Here is a 22,846-nt window from a genome sequence, read left to right as displayed (position 1 = left end):
CAGGCTAACTCCCTTCCCCTCCGAATCACACCCAGAAGATGCCTGGTACTGCGCAAGCCACCAAGACCATTAAGGACAGGGTGCTCCCAGTGCAGGGGGACAAACAGCCATTGCCCTGGTGCATCTCCCAGTGGAGATGAGGCCAACATCTCACCTTCGTGCCAACAAGCCCCGGGTGGGACCACGGACCCCTACCCCCTGTTGTTAATCTAGAGGCAAAGTTAATTTCTGAAGGAAACTAGCTGTGCCTCAAAGCCTGAAAAAGCAATAGTTGCCTTAGAGCGGCCCACAAGTAAACGAGGTATCGAGATGGAGAAAACCTAAAAGTTCCCATGGAAAAACAAATTACCCACTGCGATAGCATAGGTGGAACCGTTTCTAAATGAGGTATGAGAACGCAACACGCCCCACTAAGTTGTGTGGGTGCTTCTCCGCAATTGCTCGCCGTGTCATTAACAAGCGCTCCAGCTCAGCACTTGGTTCCCGGTTGTGTTGTTTCTGCCTGGCCGGCCTGGTAACCCTTGCTTGAAGACCGGCTCTAAAACCTGGCTGAAAACCTGAAATCCTTCAGCCATGGCTCTTCGCTATCTCTTAACCCTCTGAAAATGCTACCGGCAAAGCCCAAAGCTTCACTCCAGCTTCTCTTGACTCTGCCCAAAGCATCATTAGCCCCTGCTGTGACGCATACCACTTGGTGCAGAGGTTCATTTCATGCTGAATTTTTTTCCCCGTGCTTTTTTTTTCCTATAGTCCTCCACTAACAGTTTCCAGCATCCTGTTTACCTTTCTGGCTGCTGCTGCAAACTGAGCAGAAGCTTGGGGAGGATGAGTCACGGTGACTGCAGCACCTCATTCCTCAGCACTTACAGCTGGACTCCAGCATCAGGCCTCCTTTTCTGATCTATGTTACTTTCCTCACAGTGACGGATTCCAGTTACTCCTCAAAATACCCCCATCAGCTTTTATTTTCAGTACCTTGAATAACTTCATCTCAGCAAGCTCTGTCGCGCTGCTGCTCACCGTGCACAACGCGGGGGCTGGCACAGCTCTGCGGCGCTCCAAAGGGAGCAATTTAGGAACTGCTGACGCTGTTTTCCGCATAGTAATGTCATGCTGAGCAAGCCCGAATTTCAGGATGCATAATTTATCAACTGCCCATATTTATTCAGGATCGAACGGACTTTGCTTTTGTCCTGAACACAAAAGCTGGTTCCAGACAGCAGTATGGAGAAGTGCAGCAAGCCAGGCATAAATTACGGCCTTACTTACACAGAACGACTTGTGTTCATCAACGGTATTACAGTAAACACCAACATGTAGGTTTTAGGAGATGTGAGCAGCCTTTGAAGTAGCCCAGGTAACAGCTTTCATACGGGAAACCCATATTCATATGGGAAACCCGCACGGCAACAACTCAGCACAGCTCTCCTACCTCTCCTGCAGTGTGCGGCATCCTTCTGGCTGCCGTGTGGAGCAGAAAGCAGAAAACCGAGCAGCAGGGATGGGGGAGCAGGGGCGTATGACCTGAGCGTGGAGGAGAGAGACAACACAGACATCGACATCATCAGGAGGGAGCAACTATAACCAAGCTCAAGCGTCCCTATTCAAAACCAAGTCGCCGTTCAACAGGAACAGAGCTTGGGCAGTACCCTGTTTCTCGTTACTGCTTTATGCCCACCTGAACGTACTGCAGATATCAGCGGGATAGTCCTAAGAGTACAGCCTTCGAGTGCTCTTCAGACATTTACAAAGCATTTACATCTACAGGAAATGATGTGCTCCTCTTTGCTTCAGCTGCAGAGCAGAATATTTAAGCCTCTGCTCATATCATTCCCCACAGAGGCACTATAATTATGCTGGAGATATCTAACAGCACATTTTACTACCACTGTCAGGATGATCAAGTTATAAATCACAAAATCCAGCGGCTGACCCAAGACTAATCAGGTAGTTTCTGTGCTCCAGGTGATTAAAGAGAATGAAGGAAGGAAAACCACCACTACCCTGCCTTATGCTTCCTTGCACTGGAGCGAGAGGAGGCACCAAACACTCGCACAGAGCAAGAAGTTATCACTCCTCACGTGAAATCCCACACCAACGACTTTTAAAGCTGCCATTAGAAAGTTTCATTGCCCCACGTATTTTCCAGTAAAGAACACGTTCAAAACGGAACAATCCCCAGAAGACCAAGAACACTTAACCTACGCAACACAAATTTCTCAGACAAGCTCCAAGAAATGTGACACTCCAATGCATCACTCAGCTCCCCACACTACAACCAAGCCACTGAAGAGCAGAGAAGGCAACTGGATTCCTATTTCCTCCCCCCCCCACTAGCAACGTTTGGTTGCCTTTTTTATTTTTAAATCTACAACCTCACTACTACATAGTTCATATAACTATATATAGCTTAAATAACTTACATAACTATATAAAAGTATGTAGTCAGTAATGAGTCTCAGTTTCAGGTCACTCTTCCTTAGATGTATACCCATGATTTTTCTCTCCTCCACAACAATATTTACCCCTACCACAAAGACAGTTAACCACGCACTGGGTTCAAGGGAAAATTATAAAAAAAAAAAAAAAAGTGCTTAAACATATATGTAAATCTAAGCACACTGGTATTTCCTGATAAATCAGAACCTAATTAAAGCTCATTATCCAGAGATACACAAGAAAAATCTACAGATACAAAATTTTATTTAAATTAACTGAGGGTGTGTATTTGGCTCAGGACTGTTTATCCTTGAATTTAAAAAGAGTGACTACAAATAATATTAAGGAATAGAAAAAGTAGTCAATCTTTTAAAAATTGTCACAAATTTTGAAAACACTTGTATAAATTCTGTGAACTTTGTATAGCCTTAAAGGGGCATCATTTAGTTACCATGAATAATGATATCTGAAAATATTAGTACCTTACCCTAAAGTTTACATGCATCATGAATGTGTTTATATTTAATTTCAAGAGGGTATCAAAAGTGATAATGGTTAGAAAAATATATACATTTTGTCTCTTCTAGAAAAAAACTTGGTCATTTGAAGTAACTGACAGATAAAATAATAAAAAATCCCCTCCACAGATTTTTTTTCCACAATCCAACATAAAATGTAGGCTTATATACAGCTTATGCAATCTGTCATTTTCAAAACATATAGCCAAAGTTTTAAGTACAGAAGAACATAATGTTGCTGCTCTCTAAACTCTTGGCTGCACCGATGCATGATTGTTTAGGCAAGCCAAAATAGGAAAGCCACAGGGTGATACACAAAGCAATCGTAAGAAAGGTAAGGAAAAAATGGAAGAACGCAAGAGCAAAAGAAAGCATACTGGTTAAGGTAACATCGAGAGGAATATTGACCAACAGTGGAATACATGGACTCTCAAGTAACATGCAGCAATTTCTACAGGAAGAAAAAAATATATTCCAAGTATTAAAAGGACACTTTCATGGTACTTCACAATTTTTAGAAGTAATATTAACGATTACTGTCTACTGGAAACAGCCTGGACTGAAGTTTCAGTGGACACAGTTTGTTGCTGTGCTTCAGTTAGTGGCAAACACACCAAGCAAGACAAAACAAACCCTTGAAGTTTTTAAAAGGAAGTGAGATGGGAAGAAAGTTTCAAAAAACATGTGCTTTCAGTACCTGGGTGCAATGCAGTAGCCAACATGACCGTGGTTTGATTAGTACTTGGTTAAAGTAATTCTGGTGTAAAGAATGATTTCCGAAGAGCAATGTGGCATTTGCAACAGTGACTGACATTAAAGATACAGTGACATTTCAAAAGCTGAAATTCCTTAGTGTCCTTTTAAGTGTCAGCATACTAGCATCTTAGCTGCAAATGAAAAAGAACAGAGGCAAAGCCTAATGAAATAACCCAAATCAAGAATTTTCTTACAGTATTTCACAGAAATGAAGAAATATTTTATGGAACTATTGAACAGAAAAAAGCATGAAGGATAATAGCAGCATATGGTTTACAGTTTTCATTTTTCAGTTTATTAATATTAGTGGTGCAGTCTGCAATGGATAAAGCGAGGGGTGAAATTCTGACAAAACTGGCAATTGTCTACCATATGTCAACACTTAATTATAGTTCTTGTAAACAGCTAACTCCTCTTTGAATTTTAATTGCAAAGGAAAGAATATTTACATATAATATATATGTATATAACCACAAAACCAAAATTAAGTCAAATCCTGATCAAGGAAATTGCATTTTGAAGAAAACATAATATAATATTAAATAGTACATGTCCAAAGATTTTAAAGGCATCGTGATCTTCATGTTTTCTTCTTCCAGTCATTTCCCCTTAATAGATTAGGGATTTCATTTCAGAGTAAATAAGTGGAAATATTATAGAGCAACTCCTGTAAAGTACAGCTCCACTATTGAAAAATGCTCGAGGCGTGGTAATCCAGGACTCTGACTTAAAGCAGAAATAAACAGCATATAGCGCCACAGCAAAGAAGTGGCCAATCAGTACCATTGGCTTAGGAGATAACCTGTATAAAAACAGAGAGATAAAACATGTAAATAAACAGAACAAAAAATCATCGTCAAATTTTCAGTTTACAAATTGAGCTGTCTCCTTAAGATTACGCACAATCTTCTGATGTAGGCAGCTGTGATCCTGATGTGATCCCAACTAAAAGTAAGTAAATAAGTAAGTCTGATCATCTTGGAGCTGCTACACGCCCTGTATTCCCTTCCAGAGGTTAGCCAATACACAGACGTGAAGAGAAAGCAAGGGTGTATCTGTCTTTAGCAGCTCCCAGGAGGCTATACAGGCTCTGCCAGTTTTAGCTCTCATTCCAAAACGGGATAAATATAAATGCACACATTTTCACATGTTCAAAGGAGAACGATTTATTGTGCATTCACCAGTTTGAGGGGTCATTCAAAAACACCTTGATAGTTACCTGTTTCCCTGTTCCTTTTGCTCACTGAGGGAGACCTCACCTGTCACTACTCTCAACTTGTCAAGCATGAAACACCTCCACCAGCTCCTCACTCAACCTTCCATGCCACCTATATAAACTTCTCTCTAGCTTTCAGAGGCAATTTTAAGAAAGCTAAAAAAGGCAGAGAAGACGTGGCTTCTAATAAAGCTCCAAACTTTAGTATAACCCTGAAAACATTGGCTCGTGTTGACCATTCCCCCCATGCAAAGTTGACTGACTGGGAGCAAAGCAAATTCTAACAGAAGCTCACAATGCTTGATCTGGCTGACATGAACTATAATCAGTGCACTGAACTTACACAGACAGCAATCCAACAGGTCCCGAGACACATTCTCCACCAAGTCTGAAGTAATGGAAACAGGCTTTCTTCAGCTGATGCAAGGAATCTATAAAATGAATTAAAATGACTCAACAAATACAGTCAACGGATACTGAAAACTTTTTCAGCAAATGCAACAGGGATATAAAATCCAGGACTTCGGCACTTTGGTAGCTGTTGCTCTGTTAAATTCAGTTGGATTTGGACATGGTTTTATTTAAGTAAAGGTTAATCTTATGGAATATCTACATGTTCCTGAATACTGACACAAGAAAAGTGATTTCAGATATTTTGTCTTTTGTTATCGATATAAACACAAACACATACTCATATGCTGATATACATACACATTCCCTCCCCAGACATATTTATTTACCAAATTTGAATTAATCAGAAGTTATCTTTAAAATATATTTACCGTCTGTGGCAGCAAAAAGTTCATAAAGTGCTTGGGCAAGAACATTCACTACAAAAGAATGAGACTTTTTTCTTGACCAGTAAAACGATTTTTTTGCCTGCAAAAGGAAAAAATACATTTATATCAGGCAATACAGAACAGCATTGAAGTGATTTCTAAGTAGGTGATATGAGTCATACCCATGTGAAAACACAGAGTGGATTTAGAGATACACTAGGTATGTTCCGAGCTAGGTCATTACGGGACTTTGGATATTTGTTAAACCAGTTATGTGGCTCCTCTGACACTGAATATAGAAAAAAAAGGGCAGTTTCAGGGTATGCTTCATCTCATCCTATGTTAGTTGGCTGGAGTAATTCAGACAGTGGAAGGATAACACTTGCTTAGTTCTCCCTGTTGGCTGAGAATAAATAGAAAACAACTGAAAGTCTGAGGTGATCAGCTGAGATATGGGTATTTGCATTTGGTCGGGTAAGTGCTGTATTGTCCTGACATTCCTTTTAAATGTTTCTCACTTCAAAACAAACAAACAAACAAAACAAAACAAAAACATAAAACTTTTTTGAATAATTTATTTGTGGTCTATAATTATTCTGGCTGTCATTTAGCCAAGTCAATATGCCTGCCCTGATCAAAAATGGTAAACAAATAAATCAGAAATCTTATCATCCACTGATCGGATTTTTGGGGTCTAAATCTTAGCGATGGTGCAGATTTCTGGGCAAGAAGAATGTCTTCTAACTCTCTACTGTGAGACTAATGTGGCAGGCAAGAGGCTGGTGGAGCGTCAAAAGGCACCTTGACAAACTAGGTGTACATGCTCATTATTCTCTAAGTACACTCATGCAAGGTAATGGTGCAAACCCACCCAAACCCATCCCATTTGAGCTCACTCTACATTAAGAAAAACACTACCAATGCAGGAACATCAGGTACTGCGCTAGCAAAGCACGATGACTAGACACTGCACAGTCTCCTGAAGCAAAACGAGACTGATCAGTAAGCTGTCTTGTATCTGCCTCACAGCCATAGCACTCAGTAATCATAGCTGTTACTGATGCATGCCTAACGCATGATTTGTATGAATTATGAAGAGCTGTGACTCACTGATAACTTACACGTCCCTCTGATGCATAAAACTTAAGTGTGTGTCACCTTAAGTGGAACAAAAGTTGCCTAAACTAAGTCCAAAAGAAAGCTTCACCTTAAGAACATCAGAATCTTCATAAAGGTCTGGAATATCCTGGAGCAAGCTTCTCCATATTTTGACATCGTTTAAAACAACACTCATTCCTCCACCAGTCAGAGGGTGTCTTATATTATATGCATCTCCCAAAAGAAGAACTCCTAAGTAGAAGAAAAAGATTAATGGGCTACTGCACAATCACTGTATAATCTTAGAACACAAACCCTCTGTTACCAAGCTTATTGAGAATTCAGTCCCGTCAGAAAATAAGATGAATAACTAGGAACTGAGAAAAAATAAATATAAAGGGGAAAAAAGAGATGTCCTTACTTTAACAGATTTAAAAACTTAAAGTTCAAAATACTTTCCCCCATATGTATGCATATGTGTATATCGAAGAATACACATACATAGAGTTCAAGGTAATTTCTTTCTTTTTTTAAAACCAAGTTTTCCTTAAAAAGACCAAACTTACATAAGCATGAGCAACTGAGTTATTTAAAGTTAAAAAATGAAGCAGACATTGATTTAAAGTTTTGTGTATAAATAAACATTCTAGTTAAATTGTGCCAAATGCATACATTTTTGCCAAATGCATACATTTTGCCAAATGCAAACCATTATCTTTTTCATAAAAGGATGAAATATTTGTACTGAGCAAAAAGCATACATCTATGAAAACACAGCCTTAAGTCCCAGAAGTTTATAATGCCACCCTCTCACCCCCTTTGTTTCACAATACACACCTTTTTTGTTAACAGCTGAAGGAGGCAAGAAGCTTGCTGGCATAGTCCTTAAACGATCATTCTGAACTGCTGCTAAAAATGGTTCCTTCAGGTGATCTGCAATAGCCATTTTTTTCAGTTACAATACTTAGGTAGAATCTTAAATAATTTGCACACAACTCATTTTAACCTCTTGTCAGAGATGTAATCCTTCCAGACTTCTAAACTCATGGAGGTCAACTGAACAAACTGCTACTTGAAGTAAAATCTAAGTGTGAACATTTACTGAAACAGTAACTGTACATGTGGAAAAAAAAAAACAAATACATGGTTCAATGGATTGAAGGAAGCGTGCCTCTAATTGGCAGACTCTAATTGGGACAATCATGAAAGGATTTCATAAAAGCTTTCTAAACTTACCAGGTAGTTGTGGATGAATGTTCTCAATCATATATTCTTTTAAGTTTTTTGGCATTTTCCCTCGAATATCAACAAGGACTCGAGTCTCAGTTGAAGAAATCTGATAGATTAGTACTGGACTAGTTTTAGCTAAAACAAGTTCAGCATAATTAGCTTTAAACTGTGATGCGTCCTTAAAAAGAAAAAGGGGGAGAAGGATTGAAATCAGTTAATGAAAGGATGCTAAACTTGAGATACACAAAACCATTTTCTGACATACTTCAAAATAAAATCCCGTATCAATATTAAGTTCATATTATTTTTTTTCTTTAAATGAACAATAAAAGTGTTCTTAAGGGGAAAGTTCTGAACTTCCGTGTAGTTACAATTCTTTTGGCAACACATTTTAATATTCACTAAAATACATGTTATACATGTCATTTGAAAACCTCACTAGTATTTAAAACATGCTGTTGGAAAGCTGTAATGTAATCAGTGTAGTAGCTTTTCATAAGATCATTTTTACCTCTATGACAAAAGCCATAGGAGGGAAAGAAATACACTAATCTGTAGACGACTACAGTCCTCATGCTTAACCAAGTTTCCAAAAGTAGAGAAAGAGAAGGCAGTTATGCAGCAATAACTATAGGGATAAGGACCCCCAAAGTGCTGAAGCTTCTCCTCCAACTCAGACTTCTGAGTCCAGTGGAAGTTCTGTAGTTTTGGTTCATTCTCCCTTGATTATTTTTTATTGTTAATCCAACGGTTAACACAGCAGCCTTGGAGGGCAATACAGTCAGCCATTGAGCTACCAACCTGAATTCACACTTTTTCCACTTACATTTATAGATCCTGAAAGTTTATATGTACCCGGTTACAAGGTACCCCATTTTTAGGCAGAAGCACAGTTTGGGTATTTTTCTGGGATATAAAACACAGGTGGCTTGACCCACAGCTGCTAGGATATCTAAAACTCAAGGTCTTTGCTCCCTGAACAAGTGTCTAAACAATAACAATACCGCAGAAAAAAAGAGTGTATCACTATCTTCAGTATAGATATTTTAACATAAACTAGTCAAAACACCCATATCCAGAGTAACAACTTCACAAAGTAGGTTCCAGCAGTGCCTACCTCTAATCCACAGACTAGAGCCAGTGCACGCATAGCAAAGGCTTATGTGAGATACTGCAACATTTTTTTGCCTTCAGTATTTTCCATAATCTGATCCAGTGCTCAGTGTAAAGTAGCTATGTTGAAACCTAATCCAGTTGTTTAACCCTCTCTTGCTCAACTACAGATTAGTTAGATTATTAATTAATTAATTAGATTTCTGGCTTTAAGAGCAGAGTTTGGTGTTAATCCAACTTTTAACCACAATATTCATGTAAAAAAAAATATGGCTCACAGTTATTTAAATGTTTTGAAAATCTGACCTATACTTGTACCAAATATGCTAAATCTGACACAGCAAGTTCAGCTATCCCAGAGATGGGACAGAGTATATATCAATAATTTAAGAGTTAAAAAACAGGGATGCAAATTTCCAAGCACTTCTCAAAGTGACACAGAAACTGATAGAATAGTTGAAATAATATTTAAAAGCACTGTTCTAACTAATTCTGTTGAAAAACATTTAATGTTAGAATTCAGGATAGTCCTTACAACAGTGTCAATAGTTGCTTTAACAAAGAGTGCTTAAGTCTTTCGTAGAAATATTCTCTACCTATGTAAACCTCTGTAACTCTGCAATTACATTTGATTAAAGTATTTCTTGCATAAATCTCCTTTCACAGACTTCTGAACACCTCTTTCATTTTACAAAGCTCTACTAGAAACTCCCCTTCCATACGAGCTCATATTAATGGGTTCTATAGGTACCTATACATTTGGATGGAAAAAATAACCAAACAACAAAACAAAACAAAACAAACACCACCAAACAAACAGGCCAAAGAGGTATTGGAAAGAAAGCGTGTGAACATTTCCCAAGGACAAATAGACAGCCGGTGGAGACCAGCAATCCTGTTGATCCAGAGGAGCTAATAATACATTATTATACACGCAGGAATATGTACAGCCGGGGCACTCTCCAAACACCACTCAGAAGCTCCTGGGTTATCACTACAACCCTCTGCTCCTGAGTACAAAGCCAGGTTTGGCCTCCTAAGCACTGCCCCAGCCAAGCAACTTTGAATATGAGAGCCAGGTACACGAGTGAATAACTCCACGTGCTGTGCATGAATAGTTATCTGCCATTAATAACTGCAGATTGGGTCTGTTGATAACAACAGATTAACGAATAAAAGGTGTTCCAAGAAATGCTTATTGTGACCTGTGTACCCCCAAAACACGTGCTTGGCCCCCTTTTAGGGTAAAATCAATTTCCAAACCACATACACTAAATGGTGGGTTTTGGTACCACCTCGCAATGATCTTTCCAAGAACGCCCGGATGCTGCACGGCCTTTGTAAAACTCTGATATTCTTCTCATTTCTCGGTTCACAACAAAGTTAATAAAAGATAATTCAGTGAAATCCAGACCCGCACTATGAAGAGGTAGCATACTGGCTTGTATGCAGTAATACACAAAAGTTACCTTCAAAATGCAACCAACAAAATGGGATGAAACAGTAACGTTGCTGGAGACCAAGTTTTTTCTAAATTTGGAGAAAAGTCCATCCGCCACAACAGTAAGAGGTGCATGAAGTTCCTGCAGCATAACAGAAAGACAGGATATTTTCAATTTTGTTTCAGAACAACGGGAAACGACTCTCAAGCCCTCCTTATCAATTGCCCATTAGATGGTCTTCAAAACAATAAGCATGTAAGAGGTCCACAGACGACACTTATAAAATACTTCTGCTTTCCTCATCTTGATATTAAACTATTTATTCTGAAATTTAGCCCAACAATATTCTTCAGCTTTTTTAGACATGCAATCGCATAATACAGTTATGGGGATTGTGTCAGAACTCCGATAAAATAGACAAAAAAATAGAATAATTGCTTGATTCAGCCTAAAATGCTCTTCAGGAAAAAAAAAATAATGAAAGAACCACTCATATGCAACTAAACAAAAACAAACCAAAGTGTAATAAACCCAAATACAGTCAACATGCCCAGGTCTTCATTAAAAGAACAAGCAGTGGACTCTGAACAGTTCCTAGTACACTTAGGAACTATAAACAGAAATACTGTATATAGAGAAAATACAAAATAAAAACTGAGTAAACAGATTAGGTTCTGCCTGAACGCATGCACAAGTTCCTAATGTTTAATATATACACTGTTCCCTAACATAAGCGAATTATTCTGATTATTAAAATATATTTTTAAGCATTTTATTGTGATGGTAACATTGTAACATCCAGAACGGGAAAGGTTTTACAGGTAGATGTTTCTTTCCTCTATGTACAGCGTTCTCATTGCCATTTGCAGTTAAATCACTGAATATACATCACTGAATATACAGATTTATAATGAGCATTAGTCCTTTGTCTTCACACACTTGGCATGAGCAGAAAAAATAATCTGCCTTTTAAGCTTCCAGCTTGTAAGCTACAAGCCAAAAAAAAAAAAGGCATGCCATGCTTCATAATTACTTTTGGACAGAAGCGTCTGGTGAGGCACTGTGGTGGTTTTACCCAGTTGGGCAGTCGAGCTCCACCACAACCGCTCTCCTTCTCCCCCTCCTCAAAGGGAAAGGGGGAGAAAATACAAAGGAAAGGGCTCAAGGGTTGAGATAAGGACAGGGAGATCACTCAACAGTCGTCATCACGGGCAAACAGACTCACAGTAGAGAGATTATAAAATTTATTACCTATCACTAACAGACTAGAACAGCGAGAAATTAAAAACAACTGAAAACACCATCCACCCTCTTCCATCTCCTCCCCCTGAGCACCGCAGGGGAACGGGGAATGGGGGCTGCGGTCAGTCCCTGACCCTTTGTCTCCACTGCTCCTTCACGGTCCCTCTCTGCCCCTGCGCCATGGGCTCCCTCCCACGGGATGCCGTCCTTCCCGAACTGAGCCTGCGGGGGCTGCCCACAGGCAGCAGCTCTTCAGGAACTGCTCCCACACGGCTCCGTCCCACGGGGTCCATCCCCCAGGAGCAAACTGCTCCAGCACGGGTCCCCCACGGGCGGCAGCTCCCCCCAGCCCCCTGCTCCTGCGTGGGCTCCTCTCCACGGGCTGCAGCTCCGGCCCGGGGCCTGCTCCTGCGGGGGCTCTCCGTGGGCCGCAGCCTCCTCCAGGCCACATCCACCTGCTCCACCGGGGGCTCCTCCACGGGCTGCAGCGTGGAGATCTGCTCCGTGTGGGACCCGTGGGCTGCAGGGGGACAGCCTGCTCCACCAGGGGCCTCTCCCTGCACAGGCCGCAGGGGAACTGCTGCTGCCTGCCTGGAGCACCTCCTGCCCTCCTGCTGCACTCACCTTGGGGGCTGCAGGGCTGCTTCTCTCACATTTCTCACTCCTCTCTCCCAGCTTCTATGGTACAGCAGGTTTTTTCCTTCCCTTTCTTAAACCTGCTCGCACAGAGGTACAAACATTGCTCATTGGCTTGGTTCTGGATAGCAGTGGGCCCCTTCGGAGCTGGCTGAAACTGGCCCTTATCTAACACGGGGCAGCTGCTGGATTCTTCTCACAGAGGCCACCCCTGCAGCCTCCTGCTAACCAAACCCTTGCCACTTAAGCCCCATGCAGGCACCATGTGAATTCTACATCTACATGGAATGAGTTCCTCTATGAGCAGTTCTCTCCTGCACAGCAGTGGGACTCAGTCACTTGTGCGACATGATCTTTACATCTTTTTCTGTGTGAACTTGGAGAAAATGAGAGGAGAGTAGAGCTGAGTAAATATATACATAATATACATTTTAAAATATATTTATATCCCTGAATAATATACATGTTTCTAGTCTTCGAGCTTACAGAAGTGAGTTTAGAAACAGTCGAAGAGACAGAGCTAAAATAACCTCTTTCCTATGGATAATTACAAGCTCTAATTATTCCTGCAATTAGAGCAAGGTCTCCTGCCCATATGGATTCCCTGTTGTTTAATGAGCTGAATACTCATACTACAGTTTTTCCACAGTCAACATACTAAGACCTTTCCTCCGTTTAATTGCCTCTTTTTGATAAATTTTATAACTTGACTTTTATCATGCTGGCTGAATTAAACCTCATTTAACAGAACAAAAACCTCAAAGGTAACGTGATGGAGACTGGGGATATGGAGAATAGAAAAGCACAGACATACAACATGCATTATCCTCCTTTCCTTATGAGAGCAGGCTAAGGGACAGAAACAGGCTCTCCCCCACCTGCCCTGTAAGAAGTTCCCCAGCTGTAAAAATTAACAGATGGTGTAAGAAATTTCTGATAAAAAATTCTTCCGTGTTTCCTACATTTCTATAATCAAAGGCTATACAGGACAGCAAATAATGTAACTCTTTCCAGCCACGGAACATCAACGTTCAAAGCAAAATGTGAATTTGCTTATCCCCATTGTACAGACGGGAAACTCAAGGCTCTAAGAACAACATCCATGCTCTCAGAAATATTATCAGCTAAAACACTGGTCACCCTACCACTGGTCAAATAGGTCATATTTAAAATTACAACAATAAAATCCATAAATGTGTAAAACTTAAAAAATCTCCAAGCAAAACATTCACTATTTCTCCCCGTGACAAAAAAAGTCTTCTGTATTTCTGGATGATTGAGCCAATTGGATGTGGAAAAAACAAACAAACAAACAAAGCCACACAAAAACAGAACTGCAAAACCTCCCCACCTCCGAACTCCCCATCTTTCCAATATGCATGTGTGATTCAATGGCTTACTATACCACGGTGGACTTGCTACTGTTCTATTATTCATTTCACAGGACCTTAAAGACAGGCAGACCAAGGAATGGGACTTGAACTCCCCTTTCCTCCAGCTACCTCACCAAGGACGGTGTTTCTCCTCAGCTGTCTTACAGCTTCATACTTGGAGCACTCCGCCATACAGTGGGCTGAGATGCCTTTTGCCCAAGTAGGCTCAAAATCTGCTCTCCCACCTCTTGGACAAGTAATTTTAAAATGGTCTCCTACATATGGTTTTATATCACCATTTCCATTTTCATTTCTAAATGATCTAAAGATGAGAGATTTCATTAGAAGTGCTTAGAACCGGATCTGCCAACTACTCAGAAGCTTTCTGAATCATGTACGCAGGGCAGCAGAACACAGGAGATTCCTGCCTCCCCCATCAGAGCACACTTAGTACATAACTTTAGGCAGCAAAGGAATTTTAAAGCCATCAAATGGGAAATTTTCAAATTTGGCTTTTCTAGAGAATAGGCAGTATATCCAGAACTTCAGAACGTATGCTCTACCTAGACTGGTCTCTCCTAAACTTTTTATTATATTTTCACTCAGTTTCATAGCATTTAGCCAACAGTTTAGCATTAGCTGGGGCAAAGAAAAATCACATGCAATTGAAATAGGCCAGAATTCTCTTTCTGTGATTCAGTGACTGGATATAGCTATATTCTGACTTTTAGACACCTCAGTCAATGGCGGAGGTATACGTGGAAATGCAGACCACTGTATACAGACAAAGCATGAATCTTAATACATTGCTTTTTCCATTAGTAACTTTCAAAAGATTTTAAGCTCCAGACATACAAATATGAAAGAAAAAACAAACTGAATTCTCCGGAGACACTGATATCAGAAGCTGTACAAGAAGTTATAAAAAGAATTCCCATGTGCCAAGACTGCATCCACTAGAAAGCAATCTTCCTTTATTAAAGCTTTCACCTCCTCGGTAATTGCAGTTTCTCTGCACCACTGATCTGAAATAGCAGTGTTTCTAAAATGCTATATACATGTAATTCTACTCCCACAGTAGTTAAACAAAGTTGAAAACAGAAAACTGTCTCACCTTAGTATCTCCAGTTTCTTTGTCCTTGTACTGAACACCCACAACACAGTCATCTTCTTCAAGCAGTTGTAACACAGTCCCTTCAATGAATTTTGCACTGGAGTAAAATAGAGGAGTTAGAACAGAAGAAAAGAGGATTAGGGATGCTTTTCAAGGCACTAGGCACAGAAGGAAAACCTGATTTTCACTAATCTTGTCTCTGCCAACACATTTTGTTTAAATATTATGAAGATGTGTCCTTGACCACTATTCCAAAGCCATACTAAGTGTCAAGAAGTGCTTGTCATTAATTTCAGTTCGACACGGCCATTTGGCTTGACATTTGAGGATATTCTAAAACCATAATGCTCAACGTAAACACCCTACCACTTAGCAGAATCCCCAGTTTTGCCTTAGGTGTTCCATGGCCATGTGAGAGACACAGGGAGGAGTCCAACACCTAATAACAGTCAGAAATCTGCCAGCTGAGTCATCTCTGCTGAACGGTGGGAAATGCTGACACTCCAAGTGCAACCTAACTCCAAGTAGAAGAGAAGAGCAAGAGCCAAAGCAGCACTGAAATAATTAACAGGAACCTAATTTTAAAATTTAGATTATTTGGGACTATTCTTTGTGAGTTCTGTAAACTACCTAACCTGCTTAGGACAGAAATGTAAAGATCTGATAATGCTTATGATCAGAGTTTGAACGGAGCATCCCTTGCATTATACCTCCCAACCAGGGCTATTTGGGTTTCACAAACTAGGTTTCTGCCCACTTAAATCCCTTGCTGGGTCTGAGCTGTTAGACCTGATCCCAGCAGCTCAGGCCAGCTCGAAATGGACACTCTCTCTACTTCACAAATATTTTCGTACCCAGATGGAACACAACTTCAAGAACTGAGATGAAGACCCATATGAGAATACGACAACTTGATATTTTAGGCTCTCAAAGGAAACATGAGTGATTGAATTAATGTCTTTGCTACAGCTGGCCACCACAGAAATTTCAGAGCAGATCTCCCACATCCCAGCTGAGTGCCCTAATCCACATGCCAGTTGCGCCAAAATTTCTTAGCCAAGCTTGGGCTTCATAAGCAGTTCAAGTTCCTGGGCATTCCCAGAGATCACCTATCAGGTTAAATCTCACAAGTCAGATGTGGAAGTGACCAGCTTAACCTTTCCAGGCAACAAACAGGTGGGCTTTATCAAAATACGAATGGTCATGCATAAGCACACTAACAGGAACTTCAACAGCAAGGGAATGCAGCAACCTGTTAGTTAACAGCAGGTGAATCAGTTCTGTGGATCCTACTAGCTTTTATATTTCTTCTATAGCTGTTATTTCATTTATTGAAGTGCTTACTTCCTTTTCTGATTCTAATCCACTAAAAAATAATTAACTAATGATGCCTTACCTATTTTCCCCGTAGAATCAATTTTACTCATGTGAAATTAATTCATATTTCTTAATACAGATAAAGAGAATATAGAATCATAGAATTATTTTTATAGTGGGCTGGAATCAGAAAAGGAAACACTTAAGTAAATAACAACTATAAAAAATATAAAAATATATATTAATCAGTAGTCGTTATTCCCTGTATTTTCATAAGTAACAAGATGAAAAACAAAGCGTCACAGCACTATTAAGAGTATTTGATCTCCGCTGAGCCTTGATTTAACATGCAATTTTCTGTACTATAATGAAAATGGAAAGCAAACATATTCAAAATGAACATTAAAGAACAAAATGAACATTAAAGAAAGTGTGGAAGAAGGGATAAAGATTGAATTTGTGATTCAAACGTAATCTTTTAAGCAGAAATTTATAAAAACTTATGTACAGCTCCTGGAGTTTCCCACAAATTCAACAAACAGATGTACAAATTTCAATGAACTTGAAGCCTTAACAAGAAAGCTTTAGCTTTTATCACTAGTAAATGCAGTTTTCATCGATTTTAACTGTATTTCAGAGTTGCTGTATTTTTGTGTTAATAATTCATATCATATAAAAGCTACGATAAGAGAAAGTAATTTTCCAGTTCAGAATAAAGACATGTAAAGTAAAAATAAGATAATGCCTTGTGTATTTCCCTGGTAAGCAGTATTTATGGAAAAAAACAAAACACAATACCCAATAGAAACAGCATCCAGAATCTATTCTGTTTTAAGAAAAGTTACCTTCTATCTCTTTTATAGAAGGAAGTGATCAGTTAAAGTGGAAATACCAAACACTACTTTTTACTTCATTGTGAAGAGGATGCATCTTCAAGATTCTAAAATGCAGAAGTTACTGGCAGTAGCTCTTTCCAGGTATTTAGTGCTCCTTTCTAGCTATTTTGCTTAACTTCTTGTTAGCAGAAAAAGCAGAACATGCAAATGTAAAATAAGTTTGATTTCTTGAATCATAAACAACACCTCTGGAGGAAATGATACGAGGTGTATCATACATTTCTTTACCAAAGACCTTGTATGCATCGCTCCCTGAGAAGAGGTCGCTGCTTCTGGTAAAATATCAAACGCAAGAATCGGTAGAAGAGAATCAACTTTTAGCCCTGGACTGTTCTCTCACATGGACAGGCCACCATCTTGCCTCATATTTGAGGCCTATATTCCCATAAATTTAAAGATTAACTTATCCCAAAGGTGAATGTATGAAGTATACTCCATTCATGTATAGATCTACAGAAAACAGAAAGAGTAACTACAACTGTCACTTTGTCTCAGTCTCATCCACTGGAGCCCTCTGTGTTGGGCCAGAATGAAATGGTCAGGGAACCTCACTGACCCTGGGAACAGTGCCACAGCATCTCAGGATCCAGCCTATGACATTCACTATCACAATGAGACTCACTTGGGCTCTGCCATAGCTGCCTTTCGGAGACCCATGATGAACTTGCCATGATGGAAAGACCTTCCGCTCACTACACGGCCATCTTCAGATGTTGGATAAGGAATTTCAACCTCCGATTTGGTCTCTATGTCATGAATTATGTAGCCATTTACTGTTTGCGCATCAATACCTTCTACTGTATCTGCAAAATAAAAGCCAGTAGAAGAGTTTTAAAAAGCCTTTTAAAAGCTTAATAATGTATTGAAAGTTTTTATTTACGTAAAGTCCAATTTTCTTAATCAAAACATAAACATTGAAGAAAGACTATTTTAAAATGCTTTTAATTCCATTAATTTTAATTCAAATATACATCACCGATAATCTATTTCTTCATCTTCCCTGTAGGCATGCTTTTTCTAAAAACATTATTGAGTGTAGTAACTGTTGTGTAATAGAGAAAGGTACGGTTTGAAATGCACTCACCTTCAAGACCCAAGTCTCTAAGCGCGTTAAAGCCTCCAGGTTGCAACAATTCTCCAACTATCCTGTCGGGTTCTTTCAGATCTCTCTCAATTACAGTCACTTTTCTTCCATCCCTTGAGAGCACTGTGGCCAAGGAAGAACCAAGGACACCCGAACCCACAATGATAATTTCTGGATCGTACTGTGGTGATAAGGCTGTATTTGTAGCAGTCTCTGTCAGATGAATGTCTGAGAAGTTTACTTCTATTTTACCCTGCAGAAAAGAAAGACAAAGTTACATGTGCTGATAATATCTGTATCAAAACCTTTCCAGAGGGCTGACCTTGGACTAGTTCTACTTTCATCTAGCAGACTGAGAGCATTTGTGGTTGGACAGCAGCTTCCTGTTTAAGTTTTGTTTAAAATGAAATCAGTCGTACCCTACAATGAAACAAAAACAAATCCTAGAATCGTTTGGTTGGAAGGGACCTCAAAAATCACGTAGCTGCAACTCCCCTGCCATAGGCAGGGACAGGTTGCTCAAATCAAGCAGGGAAAACAAAACAAACAAATCAAGACTCTTTATCAGGGACTGTAGGGTTAGGACAAGGGGAAATGGCTTTAAACTAAAAAGGGTAGATTTAGATTAGGTATATGGAAAAAATTCTAGACTCCAAGGGTGGTGAGGCCCAGGCACAGGCTGCCCAGAGAAGCTGTGGGTGCCCCGTCCCTGGAGGTGCTCAAGGCCAGGCTGGATGGGGCTTTGGGCAACCTGGGCTGGTGGGAGGTGTCCCTGCCCACGGCAGGGGGGCTGGAACTGGGTGGTCTTTAAGGTCCCTTCCAACCCAAATCATTCTACGATTCTAAGATACATGCTTAAAACTGCCATCCTGATCAAAGAGGAACCATTAACATAGCCATGGTCTCAGATATACTCAAAGTCAAGTTCCTACAAAAGGCAGTAAAACAAGGCTGCCCCATCCTCTTGATCTATAAAGTAATATTCCAATGCCTTTGTATCAGTGAGTTCCTACTACACGGTGAACATTGCACTTAGCCATTTAAAAAGTTACCATATCCACTGGAAAATGTATTTCTCTAATTTTAGTGTAAGTGAACCCATGTGTCAAAAAAAACCCCACATGAATGGAAATATTCAGCATGGAAAAATGTCAGGAGAAATGGCTATGTGGGAAACGTTATAAAGAACTGGTCCTACAATGAAAGCTCATCAAACAGTCAAAATACATGCAAAATTGCTATATGCCTACACTTAACTGCCCAGATTTGACATACCTCAGGTTACACACCAACTAACATGTACCTGGTACCTGAAGACCAACTGTGTTACAGTAAACTCCTAACAGCACTTAATCACTTAGTCTTCAAAGTGAAAAAAAGTTTCAGCACAAACGTGCAAGTTGTTTCTCCAGCGGCTAGAATAAAGCCTGGAGTGCAATCCACTCTTACAAATGCCTCAGCACTACATTGCTGACAAGAGTAAAAATACGATTACATCAGTGAAATGAATGGCCAGAACAACACAGACACCAGGATTTCTAGGGGCATTGTGTCACGTTTATATCTACCACTCAGCAAGGGAGTGCAAAAATAACAGTATGAATTTGAGCAATGCAAGAAATGGGGGTAAAGGCAGGCTTTTACCAGCAAAATCAAATAAAATCCAGAACCTACCAAAAAATTCATAGGGCATGCATCCAAAAAGTTTCAAGTGCTTTTGTGCAAGGGGTCAGTGCTCAGATATAAAATAACCAGAAGGACTGGGGCAGGTAGCCAAGCAGTGCTGACCCGCAGAGGTACTGCATATGCATGTCCACTTCGTGCTCTTAGATTGCAGCACCGCTGCCAAACTCCAGCTCTGCCCAGCGCTCACAGCAAGCCTCGTGCTGGGCACAGCTCACCAGACTGGCTACTTGAGCTCGGGCTCTGTAATACTGTGCAGGCACTATTTTATCAGGAACTCCCAAATAAGTGCATCTGCAGCTCTCCAGACCAATTTGCTGTATGCAGAAATATTAGGATGATGACCGCAGAACCACAGAAAGGCTGAGGCTAGAAGGGATGGATCTCGGGGGACTATCTGCCCAAGCAGGGACGCCCAGAGCAGGGTGCCCAGGTCCACGTCCAGGCAATTTTTGAAGATCTCCAAGGAGGGAGACTGCACAGCCTCTCTGAGCAACCCGTGCCAGCGCTTGGTCCGTACAGAAGTGCTTCCTGGTGTGCATATGAAACCTCCCGTGTTCACGTTGTGCCTGTTGCCTCTTGTCCTGGCACTGGGCACCACTGAGAAGAGCCTGGCCCCGTCCTCTCTGCACCTTCAGAAATGTGCACACGTCGATGGCAGTCCCTTGGTGAACGCCCCCTGCTCGCAGCCCTTCCTCACACGAGATGCTTCTCTCCAGTCCCCACAACAGACTGGCAACGGAATACATCTTTCTGCTCGTACAAAAATCCCTTACTACGACATTTTCCTTGAGCAGTCACACGTCGCTTGACTTCACAAAACCCCTATAAACGACTTTCGCTGTTCGCTTGGCCCCCCGGAAACCAACACCAAGCACGACCCACCGGTCACCCAGGACGTAAAGACAAACCCTCCCCAACCTTCACGGCCCTCACTGGGGCACAGCCAGAAGGCACAAGGGGAGGCCACCCCCACCCCACGTGCCGCCACCTCCCGACCCCGTTTACCTTTCGGGATTTGGGTGCCTCGACCCGCCGAGCCCCCGCGCTGGGTTTGGCCCAGAAGAAGCCAACGAGCGGCAGCGCCGAGAGGACGTCGGAGAGCATCCCCGGGTGGCTCTTCTGCCGCTGCTGCCTGGGCCCCCTGAAGTGGTACCTGTAGGACAGCAGCAAGCCCAGGGAGAAGAAGACGAAGGCGGAGAGCAGCAGCTCCTTGTTGGCGTAGCTCAGCAGGTCCCCGCACTTCTTGTACACGTAGATGAACGAGGCGATGCCCAGGAAAGTCCACATCGCGCCGCGCCGGCCGCCGCTCCCGGCAGCTTCCCTTAGAGCGTTAACGCGGGCTGATGCTCCCCAAATCAGTTTTTTTTTTTTTCTTTTTTTTTAAGGAAGATATTAATTAGAGAAACGGAGCCAGGGCTTGCGGCGTGATGGAAGGGGGGGACGGCAGCGAGCCCAGCCCCTGCTCCAAAGGGGAACCTATAAAAACCGCCCTCAGACGTCTTCTTAAAATCCCCAAGGACCTGTACAGCACCTGCGGTGCATTCAAAAAATAATAATAATTAAAAAATAATAAAAAATGAAATGATATATATAAAAAAAACCAACGCCTGCAGCACCTGGGCTGCCACAAGGGATGCTCACGAAGCTCAAGGCTTCTCTCTATGATGATTCCCTTCCCTACCCTGGCTGTGGGGCCGCCCCTCTGCTGTGCCCAGCCTGCCCCTATCCCCTTGTCCCCTTGTCCCCTTGTCCCTTGTCCCCTTATCCCCTATCCCCTGTCCCTTGTCCCCTGTCCCTGTCCCCTGCCCCGGTCCCAGCCCGGGGGGGGGGGGGATTAGGGGTGGGAGGGGGGAGCGGGCTGGCGTCCAGGGGGCGGGGCTATGCTAATGAGCCCCTGGCCCCGCCTCCCCCTCGGCACCGCGCGCCCCGTGCCCCAGCGGCGGCTGGCCAATCGGCGGTGCTATGCCGAGATGGCGCTATGGGCGGGCGCCCAATCAGAGGGCGGGGAAGGCGGGGCTTGCGCCCGCCGTGCGGCTAGGGCGATGTGACGACGGGAGGCGGGGCGGTCGCACCGCGGTTGCCGTGGTGACGGGATAGGGAGGGGGGCAGCCCCGCTTCCCGCGCTGCTGCCTCACGGCGCCGCGCATGCGCGCTGCCGGGGGCGCGGGCCCCTCAGGGGAGGTGGAGGGGCTGAGGGGGTGGAGCGTTGTGCAGCCTGAGGAGGTTTTAAGGCTTTTATTTTATAACAGAAATGTCTGGGCGTACGGCTGCAGGGCAGTGAGAGGGGCAGGGGATGGCTGCCATCCAGTCAGCCGCAAACTGAGCCCCGAAATGTAAAACCAAGGGATGGGGGAAAAGGATAACGTGCCCCAAACTCGCAGACAGGAAGGGGAGTCCAGAGTTTTGGTCCTCAAGTTACTTCTCGGGCTGGGTAAAACCAACGCAACAAAACAAATAATCCCTTTTTTAGCACTAAGTTCCTCAGGAGCAGGCATAAGTGGTCCTTCCTGCTCTCTGTAACCTGCAAACTGTTCTTGAGCTGAGCAGGTGTGGCAGCAAACAATGCCGAGTGTGAACACGGTACAATGATACTCAAAAGCAACGAAGTTATAAAACATGTCAGGGCCCCACTTCACGCAGAACTGTTATAAGAACGACCAAAACCAAGCATGCCAATAGAGCAGTGCATTCAGGCTCAAGGGAGGAGATGAGACCCTTGCAGTGGCAAAATGGCACCACAGCGGATTGTGAAGAGGGGAAAAACTTTTAGCAATGTCTTGTGCAGTAAAAAAAAAGGACTCAAAACAAATAGGTAGGCTTGTATGAGTAAAGGCAAAAATGGGAGCCAGTAAAAGAACGGGGTTTGGTTCATTCCTCAGCTAACTCAGGCTAAAAGTAAAGATGTGT

At 42.0% G+C, this 22,846-nt stretch overlaps 1 protein-coding gene across 1 annotated transcript; it reads right to left on the bottom strand.

Annotated features, from left to right (window-relative positions):
* Window positions 1-3,912: 3,912 nt before the first annotated feature.
* SQLE (squalene epoxidase) lies at window positions 3,913-21,751 on the bottom strand. Its single transcript, XM_080582056.1, has 11 exons — window positions 20,945-21,751; window positions 18,254-18,506; window positions 17,792-17,972; window positions 14,957-15,053; window positions 10,619-10,732; window positions 8,043-8,214; window positions 7,644-7,739; window positions 6,916-7,058; window positions 5,712-5,808; window positions 5,273-5,360; window positions 3,913-4,515 (listed from the first exon to the last, which is right to left on the bottom strand). The coding sequence occupies exons 1-11, from the start codon at window positions 21,224-21,226 to the stop codon at window positions 4,323-4,325; spliced, it is 1,716 nt and encodes a 571-aa protein (XP_080438182.1). The 5' UTR covers window positions 21,227-21,751; the 3' UTR covers window positions 3,913-4,322.
* Between the last annotated feature and the right edge of the window lie 1,095 nt (window positions 21,752-22,846).

Source organism: Anser brachyrhynchus (assembly GCF_964034855.1).
Source record: "Anser brachyrhynchus genome assembly, chromosome: 2".
NCBI classification, from domain to species: domain Eukaryota; kingdom Metazoa; phylum Chordata; class Aves; order Anseriformes; family Anatidae; genus Anser; species Anser brachyrhynchus.
This window is presented reverse-complemented; position numbering and strand designations above follow the sequence as displayed.

Excerpts from the sequence above, each read along its gene's own strand:
- SQLE (XM_080582056.1), bottom strand. The coding sequence starts at position 21,226 with ATGTGGACTTTCCTGGGCATCGCCTCGTTCATCTACGTGTACAAGAAG. Across the intron at positions 17,973-18,253 it reads TAGAGACTTGGGTCTTGAAG|ATACAGTAGAAGGTATTGAT; the intron begins GTGAGTGCATTT and ends TTTATTTTGCAG. Across the intron at positions 5,809-6,915 it reads AAGATTCTGATGTTCTTAAG|GCAAAAAAATCGTTTTACTG; the intron begins GTGAAGCTTTCT and ends TTCCTTTTGCAG.